The sequence below is a fragment of the Petromyzon marinus genome, unplaced genomic scaffold (genome assembly GCF_048934315.1).
Source record: "Petromyzon marinus isolate PM22_M1 ecotype Great Lakes invasive population unplaced genomic scaffold, UKy_Petmar_22M1.pri1.0 PM_G_Scaffold_9, whole genome shotgun sequence".
Classification (NCBI taxonomy): Eukaryota; Metazoa; Chordata; class Hyperoartia; order Petromyzontiformes; family Petromyzontidae; genus Petromyzon; species Petromyzon marinus.
The window spans coordinates 5,603,091-5,618,943 of record NW_027423046.1 but is presented as its reverse complement, the minus strand read 5'-3'; the positions used below and the strand labels follow the sequence as shown (position 1 = coordinate 5,618,943).

Genomic DNA, 15,853 nt, shown 5'->3' with positions numbered 1-15,853 from the left:
TGGATATTGGTCGCGAAAGCCTGCTACGTGTTAAACTGACCAACTCCAACTCTGCCTGACCACGACAGTCCTACTCAAATAGTCACACAAAGTGGCTGCATCTTAGCCCTTCGTATTATTCATAAGACTGCCAGTCTCCTTTTACCAATTGAAATCTTACTCCAACCATTCACATATTTCCAAGAGGAAATTTGACTTCCTCATTACTACCAAGTAACGAGGCAGTCAAATTTAAAAGATTTAACAACAAAAAGCATCGTACGCTTTTCGAAGCAGACTTCAACTTTGCACAGAAGAACGGAACGGTCCAACTCTATCTTCTCAATAAAGCCAAGTATGGCGCGTAAATACTTTGATCTAAAAGCAATCCATCCTTTTCACTGAATGTAAGTGATAAATATAATCACAGCCGGTGAAGTGACGAGAGGGAAATATTTTCCTTTAAAATTAATTAGGTTGCAATGTTTATACAAGATGCTTAAAAGTAAAACATTTTTAAAATAAGAATGTTTACATAGCATATTCCACCCATGGATAAGTATTATCATCATCATCTGCATCATCATTCAGTATAAATTTTCTACTGGATGAATGCTAAGTATAGCCTGGTAAAAACATGATCTGCAGGCGAACTGAGCCAAAGCAAAATGTAGTTACTCTTTGTTTTTTTATCAGTAAAGTCACGTATAAATAATAAATAATAAAATAACATAATAGCGTACGACGTTTCGGTTGCAACACAAGCAGCCATCATCAGGTACAGAAGAGCTAAGTTTACGAGAGAGAGGGGAGACACAACCTCAGATGTATACACAGACACCCAAGTAGGGGGGAACTAACACAGATACAACAGGGGACACAGAGAGAGAAGCATACCAGACAAACAGGGTTTAGCAACATTTGGAAACCATATAAAGCAACACAGTCGGTCGGTCAAAACACAATCAACGCGTAGTCCGGTTGATCACGCTATTTCAAAGATTGATAAATTGCAAGTTGTAAACTGGCGGGTCACACCAACCGGTGCATCCAGTGAGGCATGATGTGATAATGGCATTTCATCATGTTTCATTAGTCAAGATACCAAAATCCAACCAAATCCAGTCTCACAAATATTTCCATTCATAAGTAGATTTGACCCGAAGGGGTCAAGGTTTCCCGATGATAACTCATCGCGTGACGGTGTAGTCGGCAGCATGCGTGCAAGGTTCAGAAATGAATCCGGCACATTATCACAAAGGTCAAATCGGAGAGCCATGTATATAACATGGTAATCCACAGATGGACCCTAATACAAAACTGTACAAAATCCTTTTACCTGTAACAACACGTGAGACTTTCTACAAAGTGTCAACAAGCACGACACGGCCGAGGAAATGTGTGAAAGACGCCTAATGCAGAAGCTAACCAATTGAGGCAATGACGTCTAAAATGTACTTAAGGAGAATTTTACTAAAATTGTGTACTGACAATGTACACACATGCTGTGTTAACACACACCCATAGCCACACCTAGCTCAAAGTGTAGTTTCAAACTCTTATAATTCATCTAATAATAGTTATTTGCATGTACGCATGAACCGGGCCACTTTGCTTACACGTCCATTTTTCTAATCAGCTTTGTCACTCCGAGATCTCTACGCAGGTTTCAGCGTGTTTCGACTGTACAAAGTCTTGTCTACGACGAGGCCGCGTCAGCGAATCAACGCTTTACCTCCGGGACAACGGGCTGCATCGGCTTCCTGAGTCGGTCATCAGTGGCGGGCCGAGGCTTTTTAGGAGGAAGCCCGTCACTCCAAGATCTCTACGCAGGTTCCAGCGTGTTTCGACTGTCAAAGTCTTACCTACGACGAGGCCGCGTCAGCGAATCAACGCTTTACCTCCGGGACAACGGGCTGCATCGGCTTCTCCAGTCGGTCATCGCCGGCGGGCCGAGGTTTGAGGAGGGCCGTCCCAGCACCGAGGGCCCCCAGCGGTGTGCTGGGCCCGTACTGTAGAGGCGATGCATCGTCCCTCGATAGCAGCTCCAGGGTGTGGCCGTCAGGGCTCAACCGGTAGGGACCGCAGAGTTCAACCAGGAGGTCCGTCACCGTCCTGCTGCTCACACAGCAACACGTGGGCAGCAGCAGCAGCTCCAAGTCAACGTCAAAGTGTGAGTCGTGCGTAAGGACATTTGTTGTTCCCGACTGAGGCCCGACTCGTAATTTAGAAACCAGAAAATTGTTCAAAAGATGCAGCGTGATATTCTTACAGCATGGCTATGAACGCTCGCGGATGCGTTTGTGTCATGTTTACATTCGATGTGTGGAGTGTAATTTAAATTACTGTTTACGGGGCCGTAGCAATGAGTATGGAATGTAAGTAAAAAATTGTACACAATGCATCTTCAAAACACTCACCATCCTAACGTATTACAAGGAGGGGGATCAATCATACGTCTTGTTCACACTCATGGATTTCAAACACGGCTTAACAAGTTAAAACGTGTTGCATGGATACAAAATATACTTTTAATGTTGTATTCAAAATGACCGTAAATGTTTTCCAAGAAATAAAATGGCGTGTTTATTATATCCATAGCGATTATTTGCGCATTTAACAAATCCCAAAAAAAATAACACACCGGCAGATGCAATCACCCAAAAGATGACCACATTACAGACAACTGGAAATAGCTCATTATAAAATTGCTTGCAAAGAGGGCAATTTGACCTCGCGGCCATGAAGATTTATGCTTCGTGAAAATAACACATTTATTTTAATGCATTTAAAACCCGCTGTGTGAGCACAGAAACATTCCACGTGGAGCCAGTTTTACCTGGGATCATTCGCCCACCCACGCAGCACGTCCACCACTCTCATTAAACTCCACTCACCACTCTTATTAAACTCCACTCACCACTCTTATTAAACTCCACTCACCACTCTTATTAAGCTCCACTCACCACTCTTATTAAACTCCACTCACCACTCTCATTAAACTCCACTCACCACTCTCATTAAACTCCACTCACCACTCTTATTAAACTCCACTCACCACTCTTATTAAACTACACTCACCACTCTTAATAAACTCCACTCACCACTCTTATTAAACTCCACTCACCACTCTTATTAAACTCCACTCACCACTCTTATTAAACTCCACTCACCACTCTTATTAAACTCCACTCACCACTCTTATTAAACTCCACTCACCACTCTTATTAAACTCCACTCACCACTCTTATTAAACTCCACTCACCACTCTCATTAAACTCCACTCACCACTCTTATTAAACTCCACTCACCACTCTTATTAAACTCCACTCACCACTCTTATTAAACTCCACTCACCACTCTCATTAAACTCCACTCACCACTCTTATTAAACTCCACTCACCACTCTTATTAAACTCCACTCACCACTCTTATTAAACTCCACTCACCACTCTTATTAAACTCCACTCACCACTCTTATTAAACTCCACTCACCACTCTTATTAAACTCCACTTACTACTCTTATTAAACTCCACTCACCACTCTTATTAAACTCCACTCACCACTCTCATTAAACTCCACTCACCACTCTCATTAAACTCCACTCACCACTCTTATTAAACTTCACTCACCACTCTTATTAAACTCCACTCACTACTCTTATTAAACTCCACTCACCACTCTTATTAAACTCCACTCACCACTCTCATTAAACTCCACTCACCACTCTCATTAAACTCCACTCACCACTCTCATTAAACTCCACTCACCACTCTCATTAAACTCCACTCTCACGCCTTTCCAAATTGACATTTCAATGCTTGTGTAGCACCACAGATGGTACTACGGTACCACGTAGTGTAACACCACAGATGGTACTACGTAGTGTAACACCACAGATGGTACTACGTAGTGTAACACCACAGATGGTACTACGTAGTGTAACACCACAGATGGTACTACTCGTGTAACACCACAGATAGTACTACTAGTGTAACACCACAGATGGTACTACGTAGTGTAACACCACAGATGGTACTACGTAGTGTAACACCACAGGTGGTACTACTAGTGTAACACCACAGATGGTACTACGTAGTGTAACACCACAGATAGTACTACTAGTGTAACACCACAGATAGTACTACTAGTGTAACACCACAGATAGTACTACTAGTGTAACACCACAGATAGTACTACTAGTGTAACACCACAGATGGTACTACGTAGTGTAATACCACAGATGGTACTACGTAGTGTAACACCACAGATGGTACTACGTGGTGTAACACCACAGATGGTAATACGGTACCACGTAGTGTAACACCACAGATGGTACCTCGTAGTGTAACACCACAGATGGTACTACGGTACCTCGTAGTGTAACACCACAGATGGTACTACGGTACCACGTAGTGTAACACCACAGATGGTACTAGGGTACCTCGTAGTGTAACATCACAGATGGTACTACGTAGTGTAACACCACAGATGGTACCTCGTAGTGTAACACCACAGATAGTACTACGGTACCACGTAGTGTAACACCACAGATGGTACTACGGTACCAAGTAGTGTAACACCACAGATGGTACTACGGTCCCACGTAGTGTAACACCACAGATGGTACTACGGTACCACGTAGTGTAACACCACAGATGGTACTACGGTACCACGTAGTGTAACACCACAGATGGTACTACGGTACCTCGTACCGTCGGGGTGAAGGGCTACGGGGCTTCTAGGATCCCAGACAGCTGAGCCCCTCACTGGGCAAGGGGCATCAAAGGGGACCTCCCCCAGCCGATCTGGGACCAGTTGAAGACCGAAGCCGAAGACCGGTAGCAGCCAGACAGGACCCTGGGGCCCCTTGCAAGGGCCCCGGGGACGCCGTGCGGGCCGGTGGTGAGACTCTGGGCCGGTGGTGGGACTCTGGGCCGGTGGTGGACTCTGGGCCGGTGGTGGGACTCTGGGCCGGTGGTGGGACTCTGGGCCGCTGGTGGGACTCTGGGGCCAGTGGTGGGACTCTGGGCCGGTGGTGGGACTCTGGGGCCAGTGGTGGGACTCTGGGCCAGTGGTGGGACTCTGGGCCAGTGGTGGGACTCTGGGCCAGTGGTGGGACTCTGGGCCGGTGGTGGGACTCTGGGGCCGGTGGTGGGACTTTGGGCCGGTGGTGGGACTCTGGGCCAGTGGTGGGACTTTGGGCCGGTGGTGGGACTCTGGGGCCAGTGGTGGGACTCTGGGCCAGTGGTGGTGGGACTCTGGGCCAGTGGTGGGACTCTGGGCCGGTGGTGGTGGGACTCTGGGGCACTGGTAGTGGGACTCTGGGCCAGTGGTGGGACTCTGGGGCCAGTGGTGGGACTCTGGGCCAGTGGTGGGACTCTGGGCCGGTGGTGGGACTCTGGGGCTAGTGGTGGGACTCTGGGCCAGTGGTGGACTCTGAGGCCAGTGGTGGGACTCTGGGCCAGTGGTGGGACTCTGGGGCCGCTGGTGGGACTCTGGGGCCAGTGGTTGGACTCTGGGGCCAGTGGTGGGACTCTGGGCCAGTGGTGGGACTCTGAGGTCAGTGGTGGGACTCTGGGGCCGCTGGTGGGACTCTGGGCCTGTGGTAGGACTCTGGGGCCACTGGTGGGACTCTGGGACTCCCCGGCCCTACGCCCTTATAAGGGCGAGGTCAGAGGAAGCCAGAGTGTAGACCCTGGGTCGGGGTCAGGGGTCAGGGGTCAGCCCCCCCCTAGGGTGATCACAGCGGAGAAGCCGAGAGCGTTGCCAGCGTCACGGCACGCCGGGAGTAGGCCGTGTCCCTAGGGCTGTAGCAGCCCATCAGGACTGTCGGGGAGCGCTGTGTTGTAATAAAGGAGTTGTCTATACGAAGGTGTGTCTACGGAACCCATTACGCCTGTGCCAAACTTGGGCGGCCATAAAATGCTTACCCATCCATCGCTTGATCCCCGCAGGAATGGAATGAGTGTGCGTGTGTGTGTAGCGGTTAGCGCTACGCTGCGCTATGAACCTGGCGACCCGGGTTTGATTCCCGCTCACGGCCAACACCGGTGACAATTATCTGAACGGGTCCCGGGCCTCCCCTAGGTCGACTCAGCCTCAAATGAGTACCTGGTGCGGTGGATAAAAACATTGCCACTGGGGAGACAAAGGCGGTCGGGCGTGGTGCTGGCCACCCACCCCCTCGTGTACCGTTCCGGCCTTCATAAGTGCTCGCTAACAGCACTTGCCCAACAGTCTGTTAAGGCTACACGGGGGATCTTTGTCTTTGTGTGCTGCTCGCTAACAGCACTTGCCCCTACAGTCTGTTACAGGCTACACGGGGGATCTTTGTCTTTGTGTGCTGCTCGCTAACAGCACTTGCCCCTAAAGCCTGTCACAGGCTACACGGGGGATCTTTGTCTTTGTGTGTGCTCGCTAACAGCACTTGCCCCTACAGTCTGTTACAGGCTACACGGTGGGGGATCTTTGTCTTTGTGTGTGCTCGCTAACAGCACTTGCCCCTACAACTCTGTTGCAGGCTACACGGGGGATCTTTGTCTGTTTATCTTTGTGTAAATAATCCAAGTGCACGACAGGCACCTCCCGTCGACTCGGGCCACGTGGTGCGCCCCGCCCGGCAGGATGACGTTGAGCTCCACATTGTCCACTGGGGGGCCGTCGCCACCGTCCGGTGGGTCTAAGCTGGGGGTCCCAGTCTGGGACTGGGACCGCATCAGCGGTGGTACCGGCGCACGGGGCTTCATCTTCCGGGCTGCTGCGGAACGACAACAAAATAAAGAGCAGTGGGACGTTGCGCTGCTAGGCCGTTTTAAGGATTTATATTGTTACATCAACAAGGGGGGTTGGGTGTGCAGTCAGGGTTGATGCAGGTACATTCGTTAGGTCAAGGCGAAGCCACTCATTCTCCAACGTCGGTGGACTGGCGTTTTGTTAGGAACAACGAATGATCGGCCACTTAAGAGATCACAAGGCAATGGGGATCAATGCGTCAACATTCAACCCTGACTTAAAACTGCAATTAATCAAGTGATAGGCGTGTGACCGCCCTTACACACATCACTTTCAGATTTCGCATGGCCACGTGCACCTATATTCACAAATTGAAAGGAAATTAATGCATTCATTTAGTGGTTAGCAGCAGTAATGGATGATCATGATGCTTTAAATAAATAAAACATTTCATAAAAACGAAGCAGATGGAACCATTATATTACAAACACAGTAGCTCCATGTGATGCTTATGTAAAACGCAATATCTACGTAAATGCAATTGCCAGTTCAACGTAACACGTTTGCTACTTTGTTGCATGCAATTTCACGTTCACTTAAAATTGGGCAGTGCTCTTTGAATACATCTTGCACTGACTGTGCAAGCCCTGTACCGCCATGAAATTACTACACAGAGAAGTGATATTAAATCACTCTTGACAACAGGATGTTGATGAGTGATTAGCACGTGATGAGTCATTCATTGATCCGTTCATTTTTTTTAAATCATCTATCAGTATGGTGGGGGGAGGGGGGTGTGGTCACTCCGTCAAGTAACCAGTTAACATTATCAAGACACACCTTAGTACATGACTTAAGTGAGTTTAGGGGTGTGATCAGTATGTACGATATAATTTTTGTTTGGGTGAATAATTATCCCGAATGTTTACGATCTGACCACTTACTGCATTCTTGGCGTAATGTAGTAAGAGTGTGAGTGTGTGTGTGTATGTATGTGTGTGTCCGGCAAAACAACCCCCTACCTCCTCGCGGTGCCGGACGGGCAACTCTGTCGTGGACAGCGCTGTGGGGGGAGATCCAATTTTGATTGGCTCCTCCCCTCATGGCATATGTGTCCACCACAGGGGCTAAACGGGGGCTCTGGACGGGTGCGAGGGGCTGGTAACCCCTCCACCTTAAATTCATTACCACGAAACCACGAATTAAACTGAAATATGTAACAACTAAGCTTGTGCCGGAGGCCCCGGGGGGCCAGGCGTCTATGACGTCTCCTGGCCAAACCCCAATTGGCGGAGCCAGGAGATTGAATACCTACCCTCGGGGCTACTCCAGAAACAACGAAAAGCCACTACGGGTGGCCACGTGGAATGTTCGAACGCTCACTGCAGAGGAGAGGCTGCCACTCCTCTGTCGGGAGCTGGACCGGTACCGCCTGGATCTATGCGGCATTCAGGAGGTCCGGTGGACCGGCTCTGGCTCCTGCCACCATGAGGGGTGGACAGTCCTCTACTCGGGGCAGCAGACTACCAAACAACAGGGTGTGGGTCTTCTTTTGAACAAAAGAATGAAGGGGGCGTGGGAGCGTGGCGGTGAGGTGTGGGAAGCTGTAAGCCCCAGGCTACTTTGGGCTCGCCTTCCCATCAACCGGAGGTGTGGAATGGTGGTCGTGGTTACTTATGCCCCCACCGAAGATGAACATCCGTGGAGGGATGCAGGCAAAGCCGATGAGTCAGATGCCTTCTATGACCTCCTGTCACAGGTGCTGGCTAAAGTGGCCCCTCGGGATAGAGTCATCATGTTGGGTGACTTCAATGCCCGAGTTGGTCATGATACTGGCACCTGGTCTGGAGTGATTGGAGGGCATGGGCCAGATCAGCTCAATAACAACGGTAGGAGGCTGCTAGATTTTTGTGCAGCCCATGGGCTTGTAATTACCAACACGCTGTTCCGGCATCGGCGCATCCACACAACATCATGGATGCATGCCGGGTCCAAGCAAGAACATCTGCTGGACTACATAGTGACGGACCAGCGAATGCGAGCCCATGTCCTTGACACCAGGACCTACCGTGGAGCTGATCTGCCCTCTGACCATCGACTAGTCATCTGTAAGATGCGCCTGCCATTCTTCCACTCCGGTGGTGGGTGTACACCCAGGACCCCATTCCAACCTAAAGTGGCCTGGTCTCAGTTATCTGATGAAAGTTGCAAGCGAGAATTTCATCATCGCTTGCGGCTGGGATTAGCATCGTCCCCGACTCCTCCTGATGTCGAGGGTAAATGGGCGAGGTTTAGGACTGTGACTCATGCAGCTGCAATGGCTGCTCTGGGTACGTGGTCCAGACCTCCCCAGACACCCTGGATGACAGAGGAGTTGTTCAGGATGGTTGAGAAAAAGCGACAGGCCCACTGTCATCGGCTACAGAATCCCACGTCAGAGAATGAGGAGGCTTACCGCAGCCTTCGCTCGGAGGTTCGGAGAGCCGTGAGGCGCTGCAAGGATGGGTGGTGGTCGCGGGTTGCTGAGGAGATGGAGTCTGCCTCAGTGGCCCGTGATCACAAATCTCTATTTAACTCCATCAAAAAAGTAACCTGCAGCGCCACACCTATTACCATCATTAGGGGAAAAAACGGTGATCCAATTTCCGACCCCCAGGAACAGGTTCGCAGATTTGCTGAGCATTTCTGTGAGGTCCTGGGGGAGGGAAAATCCCTCAGCCAGGAAAACATCGTGGCACAAAGTGAGGATGACCCTGCTGAGGCTGCGGTGCCTCAAATATTGGATGAAGTCACCCCCTGTGAGTGGCTGGCTGAGGTGCCATCTGCTGAGGAAGTATTGAAGGCGATCCGGAGTCTGAGACCAGGAAAGGCAGCGGGCAGAGATGATCTCCCAAGCGAAATGCTGAGGGAGGGTGGCGTTTGTGCACAGACTGCCCTATATGACATCATAACAACAGTCTGGACCACTGGACGGGTTCCGCAGGATTGGAAGGATGCCCTGGTGGTCCCCCTTTTTAAGAAGGGGGACCGCACAGACTGTAACAACTACAGGGGCATCTCACTCCTCAGTGTGCCGGGAAAGGTCCTGGCAAGGATTATTCAGCATCGCCTTGCCAGGCACGCTGAGGAGAGGCTTGCGGAGCCCCAATGCGGTTTCAGGAAAGGGCGGTCCTGCACAGATGCCATATTTTCTGTCCGTCTGCTACAGCAGAGGTGTAGGGAATTCCAACAAGACCTACATCTCTGCTTTATTGACCTGGTCAAGGCCTATGATACCATCAGTAGGCCTGGGCTCTGGGTCGTTCTTCGTGCTTTTGGAGTACCTGACCCTCTGCTCACGATCATTAAGGACCTTCATGATGGTGAGCGGGCCCGGGTAAAACTACGTGGCCGGGAGTCAGAGCCATTCCCTGTACATCTTGGGGTGCGACAGGGATGTCCTCTGGCTCCCACATTATTTAACATCTATTTTGACCACGTAGTTCGTGAAGCCTTCAATAGCTGTACCGGGGGAATCTCCATATGGTACAGATATAATGGGAGGCTAATCGATGCCCGGGTGCGGTCAAGGGATGGCTCCCTATTGCTCAACCACGTTATGTATGCTGATGATTTGGTAATAGCTGCTCAGTCAGAGGAGGAGTTGGAGACGCTGCTGCTGAGACTGGAGCGTGCCACTAAGAGGTGGGGCCTTACCATCAGCCCCACCAAAACTAAGCACCTGCCTGGGTATTTTGTACCATCGGACACTCCACCCCCACAACTCCCAATCGGTGATGGGGCAGTTGTGGAGAGAGTGGAGAGTTTCCCATACCTGGGCAGTGTGCTTATGACTGGCTCCAGTTTAACAGCAGAGGTCTCACTCCGAATCAGTCGAGCGGCAATATCTTTTCATCGGTTGCGTAACGCTGTGTGGAAGCTACCTGGTCTGTCGCTCCGCACTAAGCTTCAGGTCTTCTCGGCCACGGTCATTCCCTCCCTTCTCTACGCTTGCGAGACGTGGACCCCCCTGGTGGAACATCTTCGCCGGTTAGAAACATTTAGGCTGGCCTGCCTACGATCCATCCTGGGTTTAACCAGACTGGATTGTGTGAGGAGCTCACAAATCCTTGAAAGATCTGGGCAGGGTCCCATCGGTGAGCTCCTCCGGCAGGCAAGGCTGCGATGGCTGGGTCATGTAGCCCGCATGCCCAGCCACCGCATGCCGAAACAGCTTTTTTTTGGCCGGATTGAGGGGGCTGGGCGGGCGCGGCACGGGCTAGAGAAGAGATGGAGTGATGTGGTACAGGAGGACGTGGAGCTGAGTGGACTTGCCGATGACTGGTACCAGCGGTGTCAAGATCGGCCTCTGTGGAGGAGGCTCGTGAAGGATGCTACTGGGCAGTTGGAGGCAGTCGCCCTCCAACAACAACGGAGGGCGGAGGAGCGACGCTCACAACAGCGAGCGGAGCGCCGGGTGGCTAAAGCACAGCAGGTTGGCACAGTAGGGGGCACAGGTGGTGCATCAGCCAATCATCTCAGTCAGTCGACCCGTGGCACCTGGGTCTGCCCCGTGACCTCCTGCCAGCGGGCGTTCGACACTTCACGTGGCCTCAGGGTGCACATAGCCTGGCACAAGCGTCGTGGTGACGTCACCGCCACTTAGTGGCGAATGGCGGTTGTTGTTGTTGTTGTATGTGTGTATGTGAGTGTGTATGTGTGTATGTGAGTGTGTATATGAGTGTGTATGTGAGTGTGTATGTGAGTGTGTGTATGTGTGTGAGTATGTATATGAGTGTGTATGTGAGTGTGTGTGTGTATGTGAGTGTGTATGTGAGTGTGTATGTGAGTGTGTATGTGTGTATACAGTCTGTTAAGGTAATATGGGGGATCTTTGTCGTTGTTGTGTATATGTGTGTATGTGTATGTATGTGAGTGTGTATGTGTATGTGAGTGTGTGTGTATGTATATGAGTGTGTATATGAGTGTGTATGTGAGTGTGTATGTGTGTATGTATGTGAGTGTGTATGTGAGCGTGTATGTGTATATGAGTGTGTATATGAGTGTGTATGTGAGTGTGTATGTGAGTGTGTATGTGAGTGTGTATGTGAGTGTGTATATGAGTGTGTATATTAGTGTGTATATGAGTGTGTATGTGTGTATGTATGTGAGTGTGTATGTGTGTATGTATATGTGTGTATGTGAGTGTGTATGTGAGTGTGTATATGAGTGTGTATATGAGTGTGAATGTGAGTGTGTATGTGAGTGTGTATGTGAGTGTGTGTGTATATGAGTGTGAATGTGAGTGTGTATGTAAGTGTGTATGTGAGTGTGTATGTGTGTGTATATGAGTGTGAATGTGAGTGTGTATATGAGTGTGTATATGAGTGTGAATGTGAGTGTGTATGTGAGTGTGTATGTGAGTGTGTATGTGTGTGTATATGAGTGTGAATGTGAGTGTGTATGTGAGTGTGTATGTGTGTGTGTATGTGAGTATGTATGTGAGTGTGTATGTGTATGTGAGTGTGTACATGAGTGTGTATGTGTGTGTGTATGTCAGTGTGTATGTGAGTGTGTATATGAGTGTATATGAGTGTGTATATGAGTGTGTATGAGTGTATGTGAGTGTGTATATAAGTGTGTGAGTGTGTGTGTGTTTGTACAAGGATGTTGCAACCTGCTGTGTACGGTGTACACTGAAGTTCTTCTATGTGTAAGCACCTTGGCAGGAGTTTCAAAGGGGGAGGAACAACAACAACAACCTGCTTGCACACACACGGACACACACGGACACACACACGGACACACACACAGACATACACACACAGACACACACACACGGACACACACACACGGACACACACACGGACACACACACACAGACACAATACAACAATGAGTACACACGTGTCAGCCAGAGTGAGCGGACACTGCTCAGATGGATCAACGTTTTCCATCATTAGACCTCCTTTGCCAGTACCAAAATATAATAATAGTGTTTTTTCCACTTTTTTCTGGCAACAAAACTGAAACCTTTTAACAAGGATTCATGTTACTGCATTAACCACAATACCTGCAGTCAAAATGCAAACAAAACACATACTATGATCATATATGATGCATTGTCCTTGAAACTGATTGGTCCACACCAAGAAAGCCATCCCTTGGTGTGGACCAATCAGTTTCAAGGACAATGCATCATATATTATCATAGTATGTTTTTTTTATCATAGTATGTGGTTAATGCAGTAACATGAATCCTTGTTAAAAGGTTTCAGTTTTGTTTTGCCGAATCGATTGTTAAAAAGCCACTCGCCATAACAATTACGTCATCCATTGTGATTCACAGCATCTCAATACTACATTGTTCAAGCGTTATGTAACATGCCCGTATTTGTATTCAGCAAGTTATTTAAACATGCGCTTGAGTGTCATAGATTTTACACGTATGTAGAAAATGCAAAGAAATGTGTCAGGCATATTATCACACGTCCTATTAAACCGCTCCCACCGTCTGTACACACACACGGTGGTGGTGGTACTTTATACTGTAAAACACAGCACTTATAATACACCTTTATAAATGACCGCAGTCGTAAATCGGCCACGTGTATTAACCACGTGGAGCTCATTAACACAGCCACGTTAGCCACGAAAAATCAGACACAGTCGTTCACTCGTAACTTAGAACTTGTAAAATCTATACACGTTACTTTTAAACTACGAATAAGAGTACTGTAATTACGGCAAAAATACATTAGAGGTGCTGTATATCAGAACAATAAATCAAACAATAACACAGCCACGTAAACCACAAACGCCAAAGGCCCCGTTCACCACCACCACAACTTGTACTAAAATATTCTTGGTTCGTTCGGTAAAGTCACCACGTAGAAGGGAAACAATAAAACAATAAAAATATAAAACAATAAAATAATAAAAATATAAAACAATAAAATTATTATTCTTGGTTCTTTCGGTAAAGTCACATAGAAGGGAAACAATAAAATAATACAAATATAAAATAATACAATTCTCACGACGTATCGACTGCAACACAAGCAATCATCATCAGGTGTGAAAACCACAACAAAATATTCTTGCTGTGGTTTTCACACCTGATGATGATTGCTTGTGTTGCAGTCGAAACGTCGTGAGAATTTTGTGTTATATTTTTATTATTTTATAGTTTCCCTTCTACGTGGTGACTTTACCAAAAAGAACCAAGAATAAGAATCCCTGCAGTCACGAAAGCATAAAAATCAAAATGTAACTTGTGCCAAGTTATCAGAGTTACTCATCAATCCGACTTGTTCAACGTATAGCTGCTACGGCTTCAAAGATTATCACAAACAACAATCATTAAACATAAATAAGGGAGCCCAGAACACCCCACCACCAACAACCACGCCATCATCAACGTATAGCTGCTACGGCTTCAAAGATTATCACAAACAACAATCATTAAACATAAATAAGGGAGCCCAGAACACCCCACCACCACCACCAACAACCACAACAACCACACCATCATCACGGACGACATAAACTTGTTTACTTCACACCACGCAACAACTTTACAAACTGTTGTTGTTTACGAATGCGACCTCGCAGAACCGCAAGAGTTTGTGACGCTGTGCAAGCAAGCAGCAGCATCACCATCTATTTATAATTAATATCGTGAACAAAACAAGTACAAACTTCTCCGTCTCTCTCCACTTCCACACTTGCAACCAACCCCACTTCCTCCACGTGCTGCTGCTGCTGCTCACACAGACAGCGACAACAGCAGCAGCGTGCGACAAAAGGTAGCCATTACCACGTGCTGGTGATCACGTGCTGGTGGTGGTGGTGCTGGTCACGTGGTTGTTTGTAGTCGTGGATTTTGTCTTAACGGGGTCTCCAGACAAAACCTTGTAACTCCACAGGCTGCTGGCTGCTGCTGCTGGCTGCTTGCCGTCTCTCACTCCTCCCTGGAAGCCGGGAGGCGGGCGGGCGGGGCGGGCGGGAGCGTGAACAGAACTCGACGGCAGTGTGGCCGGGACCTCGGTTACGGTCGGTCTCAGACGGGCCCCGTCACCGCTGCGTAGTCCCGTCGTCGTGTGCGCGAAGGGGCCCACGGAGCGGATGAGCGAGAGAAGGGGAGAGAGAGAGAAGGAGAGAGAGATTATGGGAGCTGTGAGAGAGAGAGCGAAGTGGAGTTGATGAGAGCGGCAGGAGGAGGGGGAGGGGAGGGACGAGGAGGGGGCGGTGCCGTAGTGGGCGGGGTCACACTACGGCACCGCCACCTCCTCGTCCCTAGTGTGACCCCGCCCACTACGGCTGAGACTTGAAGCCAACTCGGTGTGTGGGGGTGGGTGGTTACTAAAACAAACATTCAGATTTATTAGTGCAGCAAAGCGCTTCATAAACTCAAGCCGTGTTTAATTTTACCAGGGTAAGGCTCACTGGGCTCTGTTAGATCTGCTTTAATTTATTTCTCTTTCCAGAAGAGATCTGCATATCGTCGCAAATGATGGGTCAACCAAATTGGCTTATCGTGGGTAAATTTGTAAGACGCTAATGCAGGGTGGTTTAAAAAAATGTGGACCCAATTTCAAAGCGGTATATTTCACGATGGCAACAACACGTTACAATTACACAACAAGTTACAAACGTAACAGTAGGGGTCTTCCCCCTTTTTTCTGACAACAAAACTGAAACCTTTTTAACAAGGATTCATGTCTACTGCATTAACCACAATACCTGCGGTCAAAATGCAAACAAAAAACATACTATGATCATATATGATGCATTGTCATTGGTGTGGACCAATCAGTTTCAACGACAATGCCACATATATTATCATAGTATGTTTTTTGTTTGCATTTTGACTGCAGGTATTGTGGTTATGCAGTAGACATGAATCCTTGTTAAAAAGGTTTCAGTTTTGTTGCCAGAAAAAAGGGGAAAAACCCCTATTGTTACATTTTGGTACTGGCAAAGGAGGTCTAATGAAGTTACAAACGCTTTAATGAGTTATCAAGATTTACTAACCATTTTATAAATTCTCTATGTGCCCTCCACCAACATCGAGACGATAGTTGAATTCGTCCCAAACGCCTCTCAAAGCGAAGTCTTCTCTTCCACTGAAGTCACCGCTTGCCGTGATTCTGTTTT

The 15,853-nt window shown here is 48.3% G+C and overlaps 1 protein-coding gene across 1 annotated transcript in view; it reads right to left on the bottom strand.

Moving 5' to 3' along the window:
• Positions 1-14,914, bottom strand: part of LOC142921857 (uncharacterized) — a 35,210-nt gene extending 20,296 nt beyond the window's left edge. The window contains exons 1-2 of the mRNA XM_076063192.1: positions 14,514-14,914; positions 1,881-2,097 (exon numbers count right to left, since the gene is read on the bottom strand). Coding sequence (XP_075919307.1) covers positions 1,881-1,901 — 21 coding nt within the window. The 5' untranslated portion in view covers positions 1,902-2,097; positions 14,514-14,914. The remainder of the gene's footprint in view (positions 1-1,880; positions 2,098-14,513) is intronic.
• Positions 14,915-15,853: the final 939 nt, after the last annotated feature.